This window comes from Ictidomys tridecemlineatus, chromosome 6, assembly GCF_052094955.1.
Source record: "Ictidomys tridecemlineatus isolate mIctTri1 chromosome 6, mIctTri1.hap1, whole genome shotgun sequence".
In the NCBI taxonomy this organism is placed as follows: Eukaryota; Metazoa; Chordata; class Mammalia; order Rodentia; family Sciuridae; genus Ictidomys; species Ictidomys tridecemlineatus.
In genome coordinates this window covers 104,298,242-104,319,778 of record NC_135482.1, presented here as the reverse complement: position 1 = coordinate 104,319,778, position 21,537 = coordinate 104,298,242, and the positions used below count along the sequence as shown (strand labels likewise).

Here is a 21,537-nt window from a genome sequence, read left to right as displayed (position 1 = left end):
ATTTTGCCACACAGAAGAATTGCCACTCAGGGAGCCACACACTGGGGTCTCGAGGTCTTTCCAGTAAGCATCTCTTAACAGGTCAGTTTCAGCACCCAGACAGAAAGATGCATCACGAGATCAAGGACAGGCGTCAGGAAGCTTGCTCGGAAGTGAATTTAAACAATTTGCTCCCCATAAATCAAGCTATGAACTTGATGTATCTTCAGGGAGTTGGCAGTGGAGGAGACCAGTGAGGCTTGAGCTCGGCACACAAGCAGGGAGACTGGACCCCAGCCAAAAAACACCACTTTGAAAGAATACTGCTGGAGTTTGAGAGCCATGAGGTAGTGTTTCAGTTGTGAGCTTGAAAGTGTTGTGTTTTAAAATGCACAATTCCTGGAAGGTGCAGGACCGAGGGAAATGAGAGAAGAAGAAAAGAGATGGAATAAGCATTGAGTGAATGTGAGTGGTTACGAGTCAAATTGAAGAAATCAAATACGGCTTCAATGAGACCAAATTTCATGGGAGCTTGGATTTGGGCAATTTTTAGTGAGTGTTAGAAGAGACTCGGGAATGCCCACCCCTCTGTGGGGCCTGAATAAAATCTTTACAAACGAAATGAGGCGGCAGAGGCGAAAGGAGGAGGGGGCTACCATGGGAAGGGGCAGGGCAGTGGAGGAAAATCCACACACCCAGGAGTCATAGGTCAAGTTGAGTCAATAAGAAAGGGAGAGTGGAGTGATGGGAGAAGAAGGAAAGGGGAAGGGGGTGCAAAATAGGAAGAGGGACAGTGGTTTTCCAGGTGTGACAGGGACTTGGGGAAGGAGGAGAAGGGAAGGGAGATGCAGCAGAACAGAGTGAATGCAGGAAACAGACTCTCCCACACCTTCTCTGTAGGGCAGACATGGTGCAGACCGAGGGCTTGTTGGAGCTGCTGGACTTCCCAGCTGCTGCCAGCAGTGGCTATGTGTGGCACATGCCGCCATATGCAGAAAGGGGTGTCGCCACATGGACTTTGACCAGAACATTCAATCATTACAGGAAAGAGCAGCTTCTTCTCCTACTGAGCCAAGCTCCCAGCCAGCCACAAAGTTCTCTTGTTTAGCCTAATTAGCACTCACTTAATCCTGCTTCTCCTGTCCCATCATGCCCCTTTTCATGTGTTCCTCTGGCTGCTCTTGGCCCTTCGGTCTTATCTCCCCCCTGCTTCCCCTTTCTGATCTTTGCTTCTGTCTGCCAGTTGTTCACTATTCCCCATCCTGGAAGGTCCTCCTTTCAACATTCAACCTATCACTCAAGGTCAGCTCAGGGTCATTCTCCTCCTTCTGAGTGCTTCATAACAGGGCAGCCTCTCTTCCTCATTTTCTTGAATGTTATCTGCCAAACTTCATCTTTATCACTCAGCACCACAAACCACCTTTTTCCTGTCTCCCTGTAGATATAAGCATTTTCTAGCCTGGGAAGCAATAGAGGCCTCACAACTCAGATGATGCTAAGACTTTAGTCTGATAGAGGCCATTCAAGCAGACCTACCTTGACTTAATTCACAACAGCTCCCAAACCCCTGGGGGTCTCACTGTTAAGGATGCTGAGCTAGAACGGGGTCAACTAAGTCAGGTTTCAGCAAAGTTTGAGAGATGCATAGAAGGAAGGTTAATCTAGGGGTTCTCAAGAGGGAAGAGGGAGAAATCCTACCTGGAAAGATATCAGAATGTTGCAGGAAAATAGGAAAAATGCACAAATCCAAAAAAGGCCACGGGTTTAGATTTAGAAACCGACACCTAGGCTAGATTGTAAAGGTGGATCTCTCCAAAGGCCCAGGAAGGTACTGTGCCACCTTTTGAACACCAGAGGGCACTGTGAGGAAATGAGCAGGCTCTCCCTCCAGGTAGAGGGCCACAGCCCCCTCTCCTTCAGGATGGCTCTGGTGTGGACCTCTTACTGTCTTGTCGCTGCCTTGATTGTAGTTCAGTGGACAACCAAGGTGAAAGGAAGGCCACGTAATTCCAGACAGTGTTGTTTCATTCCATATCAAAGCCCAGAATATTCTAGGGGGTTGTTTTAAACACATACAAGTGCTAAGTGCTATGGAGAACACAAATGTAGAACCGTTGTCCCTTGTCTTCATAAGAACCACTATCAAAAGATTAAAAAGGGTTAGGGGTATGACTCCGTAGTAAACTGTAAAGCTGTTCTCTAGCATTCAGGAAGCCCTGAGTTCAATCCCTAGCATGGCATCTGAAGGGGGGAGAGAAAGAGAGGGACTGAAAGTCACCAAAGTGCATCTCTGGGTAACAATTATAATTTAGTCTAAAAAGGAAGCACCCTCATGACCTCCTGGTTCCCACTCTGCTTCTTGTCCTGTCCCCATCCCCTCCAGACATCCCTCTGTGCTGGTCTGCTTGTGAAGGCCTCCTCCCGGCCCCTCACACAGCCCCACCTGCTGCTTTACACAGGTGAGCGGGAGAAGCCCCACCTCACACTGTCTGAGTTATGACTGTATTCCAGGTATCTAGCTCTCAGGAAACGCCTCTCACCCCTGGATTTCCTAAAACAGCAGAAACCCCAAACACAGAGGGGAGCCTGAGGCAGAGCTTAAGGACTCCTCATGAGTTTCGGTCCCGCCTGCCTACATGGAGCTCGTGACGTCCCAGCCAGGTGGGACTGAACATCATCATTAAAATGGTTGACATTGATGGTACCCCCCACACCCACAAATATGTACAATCTTATATGTCAATTAAAATTATTTAAAACAAATAAAACTAAGATACAATTAATATCAATTTTCATCTACCAAACCAGTAACCATGATACACTAGAAATCACCTTATGCAAGTATTTAGATTAAGCCTAGTCATGACTTGGGAAACAGGCTGAAATATTTTAAACCACTTAAACACCCTGTAATAAAAGGTTGATTGCACGCTTTGAGAGACATCCATTCAAGGAAGTGCTCTGAGGAGGTTTATACAAGTGTCTGATAAGAATTTGTTGACTAATTTTGAATGTTTTCAAGGAAGAGTAATGATGTTTCTTCAATGTGTTTTAAAAGACACAGAACTGTAAATACATGTCATAACACTCACAAATGCTGTTTATTTTAAAAACACAGAAACAAAATGTTTAAAACGTATAAGGCTAAATTATAATTATTTCCCAGAGATGCTATTTAGGTGGATAACTTTTAGTCTCTCTCCCCCTGGCCTGTTTTTTTTTTCTTTTGTGGTAGTGCTGGGGACTGAACCCAGGGCCTTGTGCATGCTAGACGAGCACTCTAACACTGAGCCACATCCCCAGTCCTTTTTAGTTTCTTCTTGATGGTTGTCAAAGATTGTCCATAATCAGAAAATAAGGCAAGGTTTATTTAAAGACCCCAGTTAGATCCCATTTCTCAGGTCCCACCATGTCCAGCACTACCCTTGGTCCCCCAGCTCCTTCCTTACCACGGGGCAGGGCTCACAGGTGGTCTTCCTGCACTCCAGCTTGAACCCAGAGATGGCCCCCACCTGCGTGGTGCAGTGGCAGGTTGTGCACACGTCCACCATCACACTCTTCCCAGGCTGGAAGCAGAGACAGCAGGGTCAGCTTCCTCAGCATTCCGAGCCTCCCCCCCATCCACCTCATCCCCTTAAGCCAGGGTCTGCCCGTGTGGCCATGGCTTCCTGAGCCATCACGGCATTGCTCCTCCTGTCCTGGTGGCCCACTCCCTTCCTGCCCTCCCACCTTGAGCCTGGAGAAAATAACTGTGAGAACCTTTATGCCAAAAAGGAAGCCAGAGCAGTGGGAGAGGGGACACAGAAATGTGCGCGGTGACTTCAGGGTGCTTCTTTGTGGGCACAAGAAATGCCCACCTGCCTGGGGAAAGTGAAAGCAAGGACTGGGCCCCAGAAAGTGGGGAGGACAGTCCAGCTCCAGGTGCCTAGAAACCCACAGGCTGTACAAAATGCAGCGAGGGGTAGTTCTCACAGGTCTCTTTCATTTCCACTTCAGAGTGACTGGGTTGCCCTCCCTGAACTCCCTTCCCTGTCCTCACCAGTTGCTCCAGAGAAGAGGACAGCAGCTTACCCCAATGATGGTGCCATTGAGCACACAGGCCTCCACAGGCTCTGCAGGAGAGAGAAGCCCAGAATGTGAGTGCAAACACACCCTCCCAAAACCAAGCACAGGCCTGTTCCCCTCAGGGACTTCCCTGCCACGTGCCAGCCTCCCTCTGCGATCTGCTGGTCCTTCTCCTGGGTCAACTCCCATGCACTGTGGGTCCCACAGTGGCCTCCTTTCCCACTTCCTGGAAAGGAAGCAAAGGGCTCCCTGGTTCCTCCCCACCCGGCCTGCAGGGAGAAGAGCCTCATGCATTCTCAAAGGATGGTGCTTGTCTATGTGAATTTATATTTAAGGTAGAGATGGGAAGGTGTTTGAGTTTATTGAAGAATAAAATTCTACTCTTGGAATTTTCAGTCCCAAAAGAAACTCTCATAGAGAATTCAGAGCAAAGTGATGGCAAGCATTGGTTTTTGTTGCTGATTCCATTTGTTCTTCTGCCAGCTGGGTTAGGGGTGACCAGTTGAAATACTTTTCCCTCAGTGAAGCAATGCAGCATGATTGAAAAGATGATCTCCAGAATCAGAGGAGCCGGGATTCAAATCCCAGTTCTACCACTCAATAACACCATGACAACTGTATGCAGTAATGACCAGGAGCCATCATTGGAGCACAGAGCTGAGCACACAGTGACCTCCAGGAAACTGTTGTTTCTCTCCTTTAATTTACTGTCACAAGTGCATTAGGAACAGATGGGAAGATTTTGGTCCTGTCCATTTCCCTGAGTTGCTAACAAGACAAAGAATTCAGGAGCCAAAAGAGGAAAGAGTTTGAAGGAGGGTCCAGGCCCAGCCCAGGCTCTGGCCAGCATGCCTTACCGCAGCGACAGTTGGGGCAACACTCTGTGGTCTTACAGCTCAGTTGGAAGCCCGTGGGACAGATGGGAACTTCCAGCTGAGGACAGGAAACGTTCCTCTGTTGCACAAAGACCTCCTCCTTCACTCGGACACATTCATTGATGAGGCAGGGGTTCTCAGGCACAGCCCAGTGAGAGCCAACCTGCAGAATACCAGAGGCAGTCAAAATGCGCCAGGCAAGGCTTGGGCCCAAGGTCCCAAAGGCAGTGTACTGTTCACAGGAAGCTGGTTGGGCCCAAAAGGTGAACTCCAGTTCAGGACCCAAGTCATACCCACAGGGTAAGCCACAGAGGGAATCCATGGGGCTCATCTCAGTGAGTCAAAGTCACCTTAAACAAGATCCTAGAGTCAAGTTTCCCCTGCAGCTACCATCATTACCCACATGAGTTAAGCCAAGGGATGCTCTCTGCCATCCTCATGATTGGCTCGGAGCTAAGATCAGACACTTAATGGCAAGAAGCAGCAGTATGGGCTGACAGAGAAGAGAGGCAGAGAGGAAATCCAACCATTTCCCAGCCCAGTGCTACTTCCTATTCATGTGGGGAGATGGGGAGATGGCAGGAGGCTGAAGATGCTGGCCCCAGATCCCTACAGCACTGCAATCTGTTCCTGAAGCACCTGGGCCTGCAGATGGGTAGCCTGGCATCAGAGATTGGCTCCATAGCAAAGAGAACTGAAAAGGCACCAGACCATGGACCAGAAAAGTCTCCCTACAAAAAGCCTTAGAATGAGCATTGTCTGAGTGGGCAGCATCCAGATATATTGCCTCCCTCTGGCCACCTCAGGTCCTGGCCTACTCCCCCCAATCCTTGATCATTTTCTTCTTGTTCCAGATGAGGAGCAGAAGATACCAGATACAGCATTCTCTCCACTTCCTATTCTGACTCACCATGATTAAACCTTCTTACGTCAGGCCTCTGTTGAGCCTTGGCCATGGGCCTCACTAAGAGAACCCTTTCCTCCTCAACCCACTGGTCCCTGACATGCTCCCAGCAGCAAAACTACTGCCACACCCAAGTCTTGTAGATAAGATGGAGATTCAAGTTGGAGGAGAGACACTCAGGTTACCTTGTGTCTTGCAAACACTGATGTGGGACAGGGCTGTGTGAGCCTTGGGATGGGACATTAAAGACAGGGAAAGGGCAGAATACTGAGCCTCAAAGGGATCAGCGTACAGCCACCACTAAAATGGACCAGCCTCTGATCTGAGCTGGCCTTGCCTCTGGGTAAGAGGAACAAAGCCTGCCTCAGTCCAGGATAGATGGGAGACAGAAAAACTAATAGGGTGGCAAAGGGGGACACACAGAAGGGAAATCCAAATGTAAATTGGACTCTAAGGGGTCAATAGACACCCATCTGAAAAATCCAGTGAGTCATTTGGCCCTCTCTGAGGAGGAGAATGGTGATGGGCTTGGGTTGGAGATGGACTTATCTGGGGCAAGACAATTAACCCTTTGCCTTCTTCTCTGTTGAACAAAATATATACAGGAGCCAGAGGGGAAGGCCCATGTGGATCCCTTACGTTACCTGTCCCTGAGGCTGCCAGGGCTTAACACTCCCCAGCTATTCCTTCTAATCAGAAGAAAAGATTTGTTGTGTCCTGACATGAGACTAAAATTCCCTAAGAGCAAATCCTCTGTGATTAGGAAAATGGCTCCATCAGCACCCAAGTTTAAGTGAGCACGTGGGGCCCAAGGGAGACAACTAATCTGCTGTACACTAGAGGAAGGAATCTGGCTGGGTTGGGGGACTGGACAGGGGAATACAAGAGTGGGGAACTGGAGGGTCAACAGCATGGCAAGATACCCCACCCAGACCTCCAGAAATAGCAGAGGGACTTTGGAAGCCGAGATATTGTTTGCTCCCCTGAGTTACAAATTTCTCCACCTCCTTAAACCATCAGGGAAGTTTCAATGGAAATTAGTGAAAAGGCCTGAGGCCTGGGTTGCTGTGGCATCAAACAGTACTTGTAGCCTATGGAGTTTTGGGAGGGGTGATAGGCCAACAACACATGCAGGATGGTGAAGCCATCCCTAAACCAACCACCCAGGGGATGCACGGCCTTAGATTCACAGGTGACAGGAGAGTACAAGTCCCTGGGAGTTCATGGAACTCTCACAGAGGGCATTGGGTTCTTCGAAAATCCATAAAATGGGAAGTCTGACACATCTTTAACTAGCTTTTAAGTGGTAAGGTAAACCCAGCTGGTACCCAAATAATACCAGCAGCTGGGTTAAACACCCCATGGGGAAAGTGAAAGGCAGGGAGTGAGCTGAAACCCAGGATGACACTGGACCACAGAAAGGACTCCTAGGCTGGTCAGTTGCTGCCCTCCTTCCCACTCTCCCTAGGGTCTAGACCTACGTTCTTCCAGTAAGACTGGGAGTCCCCCCGTGGTGATCCGGTCACCACCTCACAGGCAGATGGCAGGCACCTTCCACAGCACTCGCCTTCATGGAGGACATAGGTGGAGCCCTGGGAAACAGAAAGAGCAGTCACAACAGGCCAGCAGCTAAGACACAGATGTTCTTACCCTCCACTCACATGCACTGAGCCCTGGGGTTTGCAGAAACATTTGGACTAGAAACGTTCATCTCTGTTGCCCACTAGCCTCAGGACCATGTCAAGAAGTGGTCAGAAGCATCAACCATGGAACCACTAAGCTGGGTCTTACACCAGCTGAAGAGACTGAGCCTGCCCTTGTTAAGGTTTGCTTCTGAGACCAAGACCTAGTCCAACAGCTAACACAGTCTCTGCTGGGGCCAAATCTAGGGCCCATCGTTGACTAGGGAGAATTTGCAGGGCTGATCACTTCTACCAGGTGAATGCCCTGATCCCAGCATTTCTTGTGTGGTTTGAATCTTAAATGTTGAAGGCTTGATCATCAGCCTGTGACACTACTAGGAGGTGGTAAGACCTTTAAAAGATGTGACCCAGTGGAAGGAAGTTAGCTCATTGGAAGTGTGTCCTTGAAGGGGATATCCGGACCCCTGCGCCCTTCTCTCTCTCTCTCTCTCTCTCTCTCTCTCTCTCTCTCTCTCTCTCTCTCTCTCTCTCTCTCTCTCTCTCTCTCTCCTTCCCAGCTGCCATGAGGTGAGCAGCTTTGTTCCACTATGAACTCTTTGACATATGTTCTGCCTCATATTAGACCCCAAAGCAATGAGTCAACTGTGCACGACGGACTGAATCTCTGAAACTGTAAACCGAAATAAGCCTTTCTTCTTTTTAAGTTATTTTCTCAAGTGTTTTGCCACAGCAACAGAAAGCTAATGTACCACTGTGAGGAGATGGGCTTTCCCTGCAAGTTACTTGGCAATTACCTATAGTTAAGGGGTACAGTAAAGAAACAAAGAAAAAGAGTTCAACTTTCTCCAGAAAACCTAACAGGGAGCCCAGTATCCTGGCAGTGTGTTGGCTCATCTTGCCTCAAGTTCCTCCAAAGCATTAGGAATTTGGATGGAAACCTTCCTCTAAATATCTATGTTTAACAAACAATAGGCAAGACAATGAACGTGAGGAGCCATGGGCAAAGACCCAGGACAAGGCTTCAATTGGGAGCGATGTCCTTTAAGAGAGAAGCAATAACCTTGGCTGTCCAGGAGGGGTGGGGACGTGAAGCCTGCCTGGCTTCCCAAACGCGCACGCACAAGCAGGGCCAAATCAGAAGAGGCGCACAACGTTGCCTCCCTCAGGACAGCGCAAGCCCTCTAGAGACTTGGCTCAAGCCCACACCACCTCCGTGGGACCTGTTGACATCCCTACCCACGTCAGAGCAGTGCGCAGGAAGCTGTCCCCAGTCTTTTTTATCAGCTGAGATTTTAGTCGTTTACTGTGCATTGAAGAGGTGCTAAGTACCTCAAATTAGGATGATACACCACACATCCTACCATAAGGCTGAACATATGAAATGCCATAAAAGAAACAGACTCCAGGGAACCCTGAAGAGAGTAAGCAATACTCGGAGGGATCTGATGTCGTTCCTATGAGCCTCGCTGTAGGAGTGATCTGAGGTGCGCACCCTGTTTGTCTTCTGCTGCATCCCACCAGGGGCAAGCACACTGTCCATGTCACAAATGACTCCCAGACCAAATACCTTGAACCCAAAGACCTCATCCATGTCTCACACTAAGATGCAGCTGACCATGCCACCAAAATTCCCATCTTTCCAAGATTCCCCTCCACACCACCAGCAACGCCATTTACTTGCTGCACAACCAGAGCTCATCCTATTATTTTCACCATTTTCTTTTCCCTTACTCCTCCAATGAGTATATCATGAGCATATTATCAACATCCTATCAGACTACACATCTCAGACCCTTCCCCTTACTCTCTTCTCCACCCTGTTCTCTCTGTCAAATTACGCTAGGTGAATGTATGAATATACCACAATGCATTCCAATTTTATATGTTATAATTATCATGCATTGATAAAAAATAAATAAATAGGAGAAATACCAATATAATAGAGACAGGGAATTAGGGAGGAGAAAGGAAGAAATGGAAGGGGATAGTACTGGGGATTGAAATGCAGAAAACTATGTTATATGCACTAAAATTTTTAGACCATTTTTTAAAATAATGGAGCTAAGTTGATCTAATATCCACCCAACCTGAAGATATACATCGCCAGAAGATACATTCCTAATTAATGAGGCAGCACAATCCTTGAAGCATGCTTGCCATAACTGATATGGAAGTTGGAAACCTGGAGCTTGGGTCCCTCGTCCCTGCTGAGGCCATCTGAGGAGCACAGTCTGAAGACCTCTTCCCTCTCCCTGGACCACACTGGCCCTTGCAACCCTGGAGTTGCCAGTGGCACCAGCCTAACAGAACAAGCCCCAGGCTCCAGTTCCTACTGGCATCAGAGGAGCTGAGAAGCAGTAGCCAACTCCATTCCCTATGCTATTTCTTTGTTTCTTCTCTCTGATAAATGGGGAAAAAATAGCCTTCCCTCTTTTTTCCTCCTGAGATACATCTTGAGGATGAATAAAATATAATCATGTGCCAGAAAATGACATTTCAGTCAACAACAGCCTGGGTAACGACTGTGATCCCATAAAATCATAATGGACTCTCACCGCCTGGAGCTATCTGAGGCCAAGAGTTCCAGACTCTTTCCTCTTCCGCTCATTTCCCTGACCTCTGTACCCATCTTCTTTTTGAGTTGCCTCCAGCACCACAGCAGACCACAGTGGACATCCAGGTTCATACCACATATAACACTTGAGTGGACCAGAGTGGGAACTGGACAGAGCTACCCATCCATGGGCTGAACCGAGCCCATTGAATCTCTTTCTAAAAAGTTAATCCATGGAACCTGGACTGAGTAAATCAGGTTGGACAGCGATGAGCCCTGGGTCTAAAAAGCCATGTGGAGTTGGAACCAGATTCCATAAACCTATACACAGATGAGACTTATAAGAAAGTACAATTTCTTCATAGAGGAAGCTGGTCTGCAGTGAGAAGCATAAGCAGATGGATGGAGAGAAAAGACAGGGATTCATAGGACCCCCGGACAGAAATGTCATGACCATTTGTCTCACTTTTTATTTCTAGGAGATTCCTCTATGTCTCTTCCACAAACGGTCTTTTTATTTTGGTTAGCTCAAGTGGGTTATAGTATGCAATCAAAATTCCCTACTAAAACCAAGTGTATTGGGTGCCAATTTTATAAAAATGACCTCTAAACAGCACTCTCTTTGTTTGACAGCAAGATATTGCCATCACTTCCCATGGCCTATGGAAGGAGATGGAGACCAAGGAGTTTTCGTAATTTAGTGTTCCCAAAAGTCACACCTGGATTCCATAGTACCATCATCTCTCAAAGATGCCTCACAGTTCCACTCAATCTCTGTACCAGCAATGCAGGGAGAATGGCAGGTGACCTGACTGGCTCTTCCATTTCTGAATTCACTCCTAGACCCTCGCTTCTATCACCAAGCCATACACCCAAGCAGCATCAAGAGCATGGCCTTCACTGCTGTTAGCATTTACAAAAGCATCCACAAGATGTATGTGCTTGCCTGCCCTGGAACCTCTTCCTTTAACATGACTACTGATAAAAAGAAAGCAACAATAGCAATATGCCAACAAGCAGAGTTTGACCCACGATTCTCCATGAAGACTGTTGCTCCCTTCCTCTAAAGTCTGATCAGTCTTCAAGGTGCAAAACTAGGGGATCTTAGAGGTAGGCCACCACAAATTGAATTTGGGTAACACTGATCACGTTTCCTGTACCTCAGATTAAAAACACAGTCCCCAAACCCACCATCCTGTGTAGAAATGCTGTGGTGCCTTGAAACTTGAACAATCAGAGAAAATTCAGAACATATGTCTGCTCTGGGGATAAGCTAAGGTGGCGACTGAAAGTGGAAGAGAGAGAGAAAAATCAGGTCCTCTTCTCTGGGCATTTAATCTCTTCTACATCTGCTCAAACCAATTCTGCCAGTCCTCTGCGCCTAAGACCACACAGCAGGCATGGCCGTTAGCCAAGGATCAAATCATGGAAGGATGACATAGCAATTTTTCTCTCATGCTTCCTTCTTCTAACTCAGACCTATTCTCCTCCTCCTTCTTGCACTTTCTGGCTTTGAACCAGAGGTTACCACAGGGCCTTTCTTGCCCCCTTCTGGGATCCCCTCCCCTACTTTCCTCATCCAGTGGTCCCACGCAGTACACAGCCTTTGTGCCCCACTCACCGGCAGACAACTGTCTTCACAGGGCTTCTGAGAGCACTGGGCCACGCGCAGCCCCATCACAGCATCTTCCATGTCCGTGCATGTACACACGTCGCAGCCCTCCTCCCAGAACTGGCCCACAGGGTAGATGGTGCCTCGGTGGACGCACACCTGCAGACACGAGGTTTCTGTGAGTGAACTCATTGGATGCATTTAAGCAAGCGGTCAGTAACCATCTACTGTGCGGAAGCAGATCTAGGTGCTGAGAAAAACAGCAAGAAATAAAGCCAGTATGGTCTCTGCCTATGTGGAGGGGTGCTTCAGAGATTTTGTGTTCTTCCCTTCCCCGCCCACCAGCCTTAGAAAAGCCATCCCCAGCGCATCCTTGATGGTGGTCCCTTGTAAGTCCTTCATTGTCCACAGGATTGAATATAACAACTGGCTGCCTTGGCCCATTTTCATTACTGAACCTTGAACTTCTTCTTAGGTCACACAAAAGCTATACCCAAGTTCTCAGACCCAGGAATGTCCTTGGACTTGAAACCCACCTGCATCTGTCCCCTTAGGAGCAGACTGAAGTAAAAGAAGGTGGGGAGGTGCTATGAGTGTGTGAACCTCCCGCTCCCCGCACAGTGACAGGAACATAAGAAGGAAAGATTCTGGAACACGATACGGGCTATGTTTGAGAGAATGGATTTTATCTGGAAGAATCATAGGTTGTAGAAGAGACGAGAGATGAAATTACAAAGACTGGATGAGATTGGGACATTTAAAGCCAGGAATGTATGCTCAGGTGTAGTTTGTTGGAATGAGGTGTTAAAGAAGCTGTTTGATCCAGAGACAAGTTTTGAAATTTTGATATTAATCACAAGTATGCCCTCCAAAACTATGCAGAACAGTCTCCACCCTCATTTACTGATCCTATACCTACTCAGTCTTCTAGCTTCTGTATAATGCACCTGTTCACGGAGATACCTTGTTCTTCTATTAAAATGTCTCCTAGAAAATGATCACCATTTGACCCAGAATCTTACCTCTCAGCTATCTCCAAGATACCTTAGCTCAAGCATCTACCCTCATCCCCTTACCTAAAGTAATTCTATTTCAGGGTAACCAAAAGGAGATGGGGGAATGTTCTATTGGAAGAATTCAAGCCAATAAATACATAATAATGAGTCAGATAAAAGTCACAAGTTTTCAAGCCCTCATGATATACTGATTCTTGAGCAACACCCATGACTCTTAAAACTATCGGAAGGAATGGAGGTGGAGTAAACTTCCTGGTGCAGAAATAGACTGATATTACCTGAACCCAGTCTTATTGTTAACAACTGGACATTATGTACCTCACGGTATGATGCCATAGGAGGTACACAGCATCATCTATGAGGAATTTTTGCCCCACCAAAATCAAATGTGCATGAAAATAATACCTTGGGTCTAATTTTTAGTTTAGTAGAAATAAAGCTAATGGAAGAACATAGTAAACAACACCATGAGGAACCTGTCAGCCAAATTGAGAGTGCATGACATCTTCTAGGACAAATGACCTGGCTTCTCCAGTGAATTTAAGGCATTAAAAATGGGACTGGGGTTGCTATAGGTTAAAAAGACACAAGAAAGACCAATAGAAGGGCAAAGCAGAGGGGGCGAGAAGAGGAGCACCAGAAAAGACCCATGAGGAGCAGCAACTGCTGCCTCCTAAACTTGCACCTGCATCTCTACAAGATGTGTGCTGGGAGACCTTGAGCTTGACGAGTATCCCAAGAGGAACAGAGATCTAGAACATTCCAGGCAAATGAGTTTTTGGTGTGGTCCTAAGGAGCTCCAGGGAGCTACTCTTTGTCACTCACCCTCAATCCAGCAGCTGTGACTGTGCTCGGATCTGCCCACTGAAGGCTCATTCCAAGTCCCACTCCCCAACACTCGCTTTCCCTTCCCACTCTCCATCCTCATCCCCACCCCATCAATTCAGTCTTTCCCAACCGCTAATCTCAGTTGCTCCTTCAAGTCTGCCATTTCTATTTAGTATCTGAACCAGCCACTGACCCTTTATTTTTCAGTTGAGAGACTGTTATCATACACACTAATGAGATTGTAAGTGGGGACCGTATCTTATATTTCTCGCACAGCACCTGACACAGCACCAGTTCTGTCAGAACATAGTCGTTGCTCGGCAAATATTGGCTGGGCAATGGACAGAGGGAGGGATAGATGAATTGACAGCAATTAGCACATAAATAAACTACTAACTGATCTCTAAATGATACATGCAATCGTATTTTTCCTTAGCTAACCTACAAACAAGCTTTTTAGAGGTAAAAAACCATGATGGATGGTAACCACCTAGCCATGAAGAAGACACAATAGATTCACTGTAAATAGAGTTAACTAAATTTAGGCGAGATGGAATTCTGATTCCACCCACCAACCTATGTGGTATTTGGTTTGAGCAGGAAGGGAGGGTTGAGTAGATGCAAATCATCACTGAGGAGCAAGCGTTATCCCTGCCAAAGGTGAGCTGCCCCTACCTTGTCAGGGAGGCAGGTGGTTGTGGTGCAGCCACAGTCATTGGTGGTGGCCGAGGCCAGGTACCCTGGTGGGCAGCTCACAGTGGAGTTGACACAATTGCAGACACACTCGTATTCATCACAGCACTGGGTCTTCCGAAGGGCAGGTGTCCGGTGTGGGGGGCAGGCAGGTGGGGACTCTCTTCTGCACTCCTCCTTTCTGCAGACTGAAGGGCACACAGGGTGACACCTCAGTCCTGCCACACGGAGGACTGCACTCCGCCACAGTTCATACATATTCAGCTCTAACATGGTGTCCCGGGCAACTCCAGACCCAGGATACTAAGTCAGACATTCACATGCACCCAGCTCAGGGCTGCAGGATATTCAGTTATACCCAAAAGCAGTGAGTCTGCAGAGAAATAGCAACACGAATACAAAGGAGAAAAGCGGAGGGCTCACCACAGGTAAAGTTGGGTCTGCACTCGCCGGGGTTGGTCAGCGTTGGCTGGAGCCCTCCTTCACAGGGAGGCACCGGGGGCAGGTCACAGCTCACCAGGTCACACACTGAGGGCCGGGAAAGAGAGTTTCACACAGAGTTCAGAAGGGTGGTCCTTTTGTTACTGTGAAGGGGAGTCTATGTTCCTATTCATGCAGACTCCTACAGTTTTAAGCAGATGGTGATAATCAATAAAGATAGATAAGATAGAAATGGTGACAGAGAGCTGGGCACCGTGGCACACGCCTGTAATCCCAGCACTCCGGAGGCTGAGACAGGCCTCAGCTAAAACAAGGCACTAAGCAACTGTCTCTAAATAAAATATAAAATAGGACTGGGGATGTGGCTCAGTATCCCCCCCCCAAAAAAAAAAGAAAACAAATGATGATAAAGAGAGAAAGAGATGGGAGTGATGGATTAGATAGAGAGATTTACATAGGTACATAGACAGGCACAGAGATAGCCCTATGGTAAGCTCTTACTGACTGTTCTTTGCATCTGCTAGTACTTACAGATCTTAGCCCAACAGCTAATCTTAGTTGATCTTAGTTAATCTTAGTTAATTCTCTAGACTCAGTTTCCCCTTCTGTAATATGGAAACTTTATTGAATTAGTCTGAGGATGTCATGAAATAATAAAAGTCAAGTTCCTGCATATTGTTAGGCATTTAATAATGTCAATAAAATGAGGAGCTTGAGCTAAATAGCCCCTCCAGTTTTCTCTACTCCTAACATCCTAAGATCATATTTTAAAAAAAATATTCTCAAGTCAGAGCTCCCTCCTGCATAAGAAGTCTCATTATTCTGATAAATTTTACCAACATAAATTTCTCGGATTACTGGATTCTTTTCTAAACTTTCTTTCTCCTTGGACTATTTGCTCTCCCTTAAAGATTCATATCACTGCAAATTTTAAGAGCCTGTGTGTTATGTCCTCCTCTATATAGTTCATAAGCACATTATGAGGCACAAGAAGACTAGAGCTTTCCTGTCGTGTGAACCTTCATTCCATCCACTCTGAGTTCATTGAGTTACACCTTCATTCGTTCCACCATGGGCTTCCTAGTTTGCAAGCCTATCATGCAACCAAACCTCCATCAGCTTGCTGAAGTCAAGGTGCCTGGGGATCTGGCCTTCTCTACATCCAGTGTCCTTAAAATCTTATTGAAAAGGACAATGGGATACTGCAGTATGCCTTTTCTTCAGGAAATCTCTCTTGCCCCACCCTGCAGTAACCACCCCACCCTTTGATTCATGCTCTTAAACCTTGCATATAATACTGTACTGTGGGGGCTGGGGATGCAGCTCAGTTCTACAGTAGTTGTCCAACATGAGCAAGGCCCTGGGCTCAATCCCCAGTGGAACTCCCCAGCCCCACACCACCCCAACCCCCCCACATACACATACTGTACTATAGAATTTTTCTAGGATGAAAATCTAGTATTTCAAAGGTGTTAATTTTTGAAAATCCAGCCAGGCCTTAACCATGTACTTTCTCACACCCTGTGCCTGCAAGCATATCCAAGCTTTGGGCACTCAGGACATCATTCACCTGGGGTTTGGGGAACAATAGGAACATGCAAGGTGGGACACATACCACACTCATACTCTGGGCAGCACTGGTCTGCGTTCTGATGGAGACGGGCCACTTCACAAGAACCACATGTGGGAGCTGGAGGTGAGAACAGTCACAAAAGTCAGAGAAATAAATAACGGCCCAGCTAGGAAGGGTTTCAAATGTCCCCGTTCACAGAAAACCAGCACAGGCCCTGCACGGGAGTCCCACATAGATTCAGGACATGGCACCAGGACAAGATGAGTCTCCACAGCATGTCCTGTTGACACCCTCAAAAGTTATGCTCTAGGGTCTGATGACAGGGTGGGGAATAGGACGGTGGGATTAGATCTTGGAGTATCTACTCCAGGTAAAAAACAGGACCCCAAGACCAACAGTGGGGAATGCAGGTTGGTCAAGAAAACCAAGTCCATGCACCGTGTTTGGATATGGTCTGCCGTGTCCATGTCTGAGATGGGATGGATGGAGGTGCCCCAAAGACCACTTCTTCCCCCAGGAGCACCTCGCAGAGAGAACTCACTTACCTTTGGTAGTGGGGCAGGGCTGCGACATGCACTTGATCTTGCGCTCACTGAGGCAGGTGCAGATGTGACAGGGCTGATTGTCTGGAACCCAGCTCTCTAGGAACTAAGGAGAAAATGAGATTTAGAGAAAGCACCGGACACTTCAGAGTGCAAAGCCCTGGACTTTATGGACGTCAGCTCCCCTCACCTCTGGCCCTCTTTCCTATCACAAGGGACCTTTCCTGACCCCTATCCCTCTGTCAGAGCCACACAATGAACAAATTGAAAGGAGTCTGTGAGGTTCCGAGAGGCAAGATGCTAGAGAAACTTAGGGGTCGTGAGAAAGGCCCTTACCACACCGCTTTGCAAAGTCAGGGAGAAAGAACCAACTATAGATTTTTAGAAAACTCCAGAACTTTCCCTAAAGCTTTCTCTGATAGTAGTGCTGAAACCCAGCAAAGCAAGAAAATGAAAGCCCTGTGTCACACTGCTAGGCATTTCCCAAGTTGAAGGAGAAGCTGGGATGTAGCCTGGGGAGGAAATCCATTTATGTCTGGAATCAACTTGAGACAAGAGGGTAGAAAGAGTTGAGGAGAGGAAGAGACTCTTCAAACCCTCATCCTGTTGAGGCCAGAATTGATCAGATCTGGGCACAGATCTCTGAGTCTTCAGATGAGGGTCTGCCCAGAGCGTGAGGCGAGTTCCTCACAGTCGCACACAGCCCTACTGCATAAGGAACCCTGAACTCCAGCATGGGCTTTCTTCCTCCATGGAAGATGAGGGTGCTCCGCCTGCCCCCAGGACTGCCGTGAGGAGTGGACGCTGTGATTAGTTCAGGGCCTGGTGCAGAGTGACGAGCTCCACAAATAGGGATGCGGAGTTAGGACTTGGCCTATCTCTGTACTCAGATACCAGATTAAATAGAAACTTAAAATCAAATTCAAGCTAAATTGCCCCTGAAAAAACACATTCTTACTCAGTAAGCTCAAAAACCTCTAAAACATCCCCAGGTTGAGAAAGTCTTGCTTACTCTTTCTGCTTCCACAGTCAGCTGGAAAGAAGGAAGATGAGAGATCTCCAGGGGAAGCACCCTTCCCCAAGGTGCTCCCTCCTCCTTCAGGGTGAGACCCTCAGAGCCTGCCCTAGTCACTTGTCACTCAAACCCTAACAGCTAACATTTCAAGGGCATCTGCTGTGTGCCACTGTTTCAAGGGCTTTATCTAAATCACTCACGTCGTCCCTACTTTTTTTTTTTAATTTGTTCTAATTAGATACACAGGAAAGCATAATGCATCTTGACACAAATGGAGCACAACTTCTCATTCCTCTGGCTGCACACAATGCAGAGTCACACCGGACATGCAATCACATATGGATATAGGGTAATAATGTCTGTCTCATTCCACTGTCTTCTCATCCCCACACTTCCACTTTTTGAATGACTAAAGCTAAGGCACTCGCTCAGGATTACAGAGTACAAGCAACAAAGCTACGATTCAAACCCAGAATTCATGTTTTTAACCACTGTGTTCTGTACCTCAAATAGTGACTAACATTAAATAGATTCAAGATATTTCTCTAAGGGTTTTACAACCATTACTTTATCTTCCTTATAATAACCCTATGGGATAAGTACTATCATTATCTTGTATAAAATGATGGAATTGAGATATTGAGAAATTAAGTAACTTAACCAGGTCACATAGAACCCAGCATTCAGTCTCTAGATGCAACAGATTTAGCTGCTGTACCATAACTACCTCTCATCCAGAGCCACAGCATCTACCCTGGGAAGGTTTGGACACACTTGTCTGGGATCAGTCCCAACAACTAATAACAGAGTTGAGGAAATAAAGGTCATCCATGAAAAGTTGAATGAGAGAAATAATTTGTGATATGTGCATGCTGTGGAACACTATTTATCAATGAAAAATAACCATCTAATAAGACACACAACCTGTATGAATCTCAAAAGCATCATGCCAAATGAAGAAAGTCAGGCACACTGCCTGATTCTACATATATAAAAATTCCAAAAACTGTAAATGAATCTATAGTGACAGAAAGCAGACCAGCAACAACAACAAAAAAAATAATAAAAATTAAAAAGAAAGCAGACAGACTAATGGTTGTCTAGAGTTAGGGGATGGATTTAGAAGAAGACAAAAGGAAACTTTGAGGCTAATGGAAATTCATCACCTTGATTATGATGATGGTTTTATGGATGAACACATGGGTCAAAATCCTTCAAATTGTACATTTTCAATATGCACATTATATCTCAATAAAGCCATTTTCAAAAATGAAAAACACATAAGCATAAAGAAAATTTTCATGAGAGATGGGTGGTCAAAGATGTGTCACAAAGAACATGCTTATGAAGCCTGGGAAGGACCTGGCAAAGAAGAAGAGGAAAGAAATTGCAGAAGGATAAAGAGGAAGGAACGTCCTTGTGGACAAGCAGGACTGGGCCTGGGGTGGTCTGGGCACAGCATGGTACCTTCTCCAGGGTTTTTGGTCTTCCCAGGAGGTTTGAAGAAAACCTACCAAAGTCAGGACACAGAATCAATGGCCCCCAACAAAGCTAAGGATGAGTAAGCCTGCTGGAGGCCGCTCTACTAGCCTGGCCAGGCTACACAGCAAACCTGCCAGCAGAGGGCACTCCTGCACAGGCCCATGCCAAAGGTCGTCATCTGCCAGGTGGCAGGCAGAGGCATGACTACCATCTGAACAGACCAGGTGGAGGAGCCAGCTGCAGGTCAAAGTAAATAGAGATGCCACAAGACGCCTCCCTGGAGTATGGTCGAGAAAAACCAAAGTCTTCAAAACTCAAAGCCAGAGAAGGGACACCCGCAAGTCATCCACCACCCACCACCATGGTGCCTGAGAATCTGAATGGATGCAAATGAATGAGCAGCAGAGACTGAGGAAGAGGTAAGGAGGTTCCTAGCCATGGGTGAAGGATGCAGTTCTCCCTTGACATAGGGCCCGCCAGCATGGTGTCCCACCACCAGCTCCACAGAGAGGGACATCCTGTGTGTGGCTTCTAGTCCCTTCTGTGCCCGCTACAAAGGCTTGTGTCTTTGGAGCACATTTTGTAAAATAAACAAGAGCTATGGAAACTGATAAATATTTTACCCTTCCAAAGTAACTATAATAGATTTATACCATGGTTTATTTCCCCAAAGGAAGATTTTTCTGAGCTTTTCATTTTTTTCAGTTAAAAAAAAAATTCCCTTAATGGAAATGTTCTTCATGTTAGAATTTTAGTCTTTCTCTGCTTTGAAAGTAGAAGCTGAAAACGCAGGTGGTTGGACAAGATTATGTGTTTTCACCCATTTAAGCTATATTTTCTGAACGACTAAAACTGGCTGTGTTCTCTGCAAAGCTTTTGATTAATTTTATGTTACTTGATTTTTAAAATATATTTATAAGGTTGTTTCTAGGTCCAAAAGGTTGCGCTATTGGGATGGATTCCTTACACAACTCCAATGCTTATTCTAATGTGTTGTACTGAAGGTGAGGAGAGGAGAAATAGAGTGAGAGCAGTGGAGAAGGGGAGTGGGGGCTGGAGATGCAAGACATGAGGATAAAATTCACAAGCTCCCTACTTTCAGGGCCCTAAAGACACCCGACATTCATGGAGCCAGAAACACTTAGCAAATGAGTTTACTTCTCATCACAGAATACCAAGGACAAGGGCAGGGACCAGTTCTGACTCCTTCTGAGAGGAAGCACTGGGCGCCTACCAGAAAAACCAATCAGGAATTACCACTAAGTGCTAGCACCATCTGTAAATGCTACACATCATTTGAGCCCTGTGGGAGTCCAAGAGCTGTGCAAATCAAGGAGAGAGACGTAAGGTTTTGTCAACTCACTTGGGGAACATTATGTACAGCCAATTGCTTAGTTTGGCAAATTAAAAGATGGCGGTAAAATATGACTAGGCTTCTCTCCTGGCTCTTCTGTTCCACATTGAGAACAAATGGGGTCCACTGCGATGAAGCCCAACAACTAAACTATAACAGATGAGACCCATTCGTAGTACCCTAATAAGTAGACCCATTCAAGTATTACCCTAATTGATCTCAGTACAACTGATGCCCATGCTTATACAACTGTACTGAGATCGGTGGCTGGGCTGGAACACTATGGGATGACCTTCTGCTGTAAGTAAAAGACCTAGCCTTATAAATTCATGCCATGTGAGCCTCAGCTTTTCCATCTGTTCAATAGGACATGCAATAAGGATCCTACAGAGCTTTGGGAAGAATCAAATAAAAGAATCCATTTCCTGACTCACAATGTCAGGGACAGAACAGTGTAGTGATTGTAATGACTGTTTTCAACATTTCCTATGGTTGGTTGACTAATTTTACCGCAAAAGTTCTCCTAGTTGTGACTAAACACGGAGAGAAGTCACCCAACCTGGTCCTCTCGGTAATGTTAAAAGTTCTTCTTAGTGATTATGGAAATGTTAGATCATGAGTGCAGACAGGATCATAGAACACATTCTCCTTTCCTAGAAGCCAAGTGGGTTCTACCTCTATCTTGCCCGGTAGTATCTCTGCCAAGGGTGAGGACCAGACCACTGCCCATATTCACATAGGCACAGACACACATAAGCCTCAGATCCTCTAAATACACATGGTTTCAGCTTGGAAGAGATATGCTGTCATTTCAGACCAAGAAGGGGGAGTCTGCTAACTCTGCCAACTGTTCTTTCCAAGTGTTCTAATTAACTCCTGCAGAGCTAATAAATAAATAAATAAATAAATAAATAAATAAATAAATAAATAAATAAAAACTGATGACTCAATAGCTCCAAGC

At 46.4% G+C, this 21,537-nt stretch overlaps 1 protein-coding gene across 4 annotated transcripts in view; it reads right to left on the bottom strand.

Annotated features, from left to right (window-relative positions):
- Nucleotides 1-21,537, bottom strand: part of Vwf (von Willebrand factor) — a 155,519-nt gene that overhangs the window by 12,967 nt on the left and 121,015 nt on the right. For all 4 annotated transcript variants that reach the window (XM_005338364.4, XM_078015364.1, XM_078015365.1 and 1 more), the window contains 9 exons: nucleotides 16,729-16,831; nucleotides 16,226-16,300; nucleotides 14,593-14,697; nucleotides 14,152-14,357; nucleotides 11,642-11,791; nucleotides 7,305-7,415; nucleotides 4,902-5,082; nucleotides 4,051-4,091; nucleotides 3,429-3,545 (listed from right to left, as the gene is read on the bottom strand). In XM_005338364.4, the coding sequence (XP_005338421.2) occupies nucleotides 3,429-3,545; nucleotides 4,051-4,091; nucleotides 4,902-5,082; nucleotides 7,305-7,415; nucleotides 11,642-11,791; nucleotides 14,152-14,357; nucleotides 14,593-14,697; nucleotides 16,226-16,300; nucleotides 16,729-16,831 (1,089 nt within the window). The remainder of the gene's footprint in view (nucleotides 1-3,428; nucleotides 3,546-4,050; nucleotides 4,092-4,901; nucleotides 5,083-7,304; nucleotides 7,416-11,641; nucleotides 11,792-14,151; nucleotides 14,358-14,592; nucleotides 14,698-16,225; nucleotides 16,301-16,728; nucleotides 16,832-21,537) is intronic.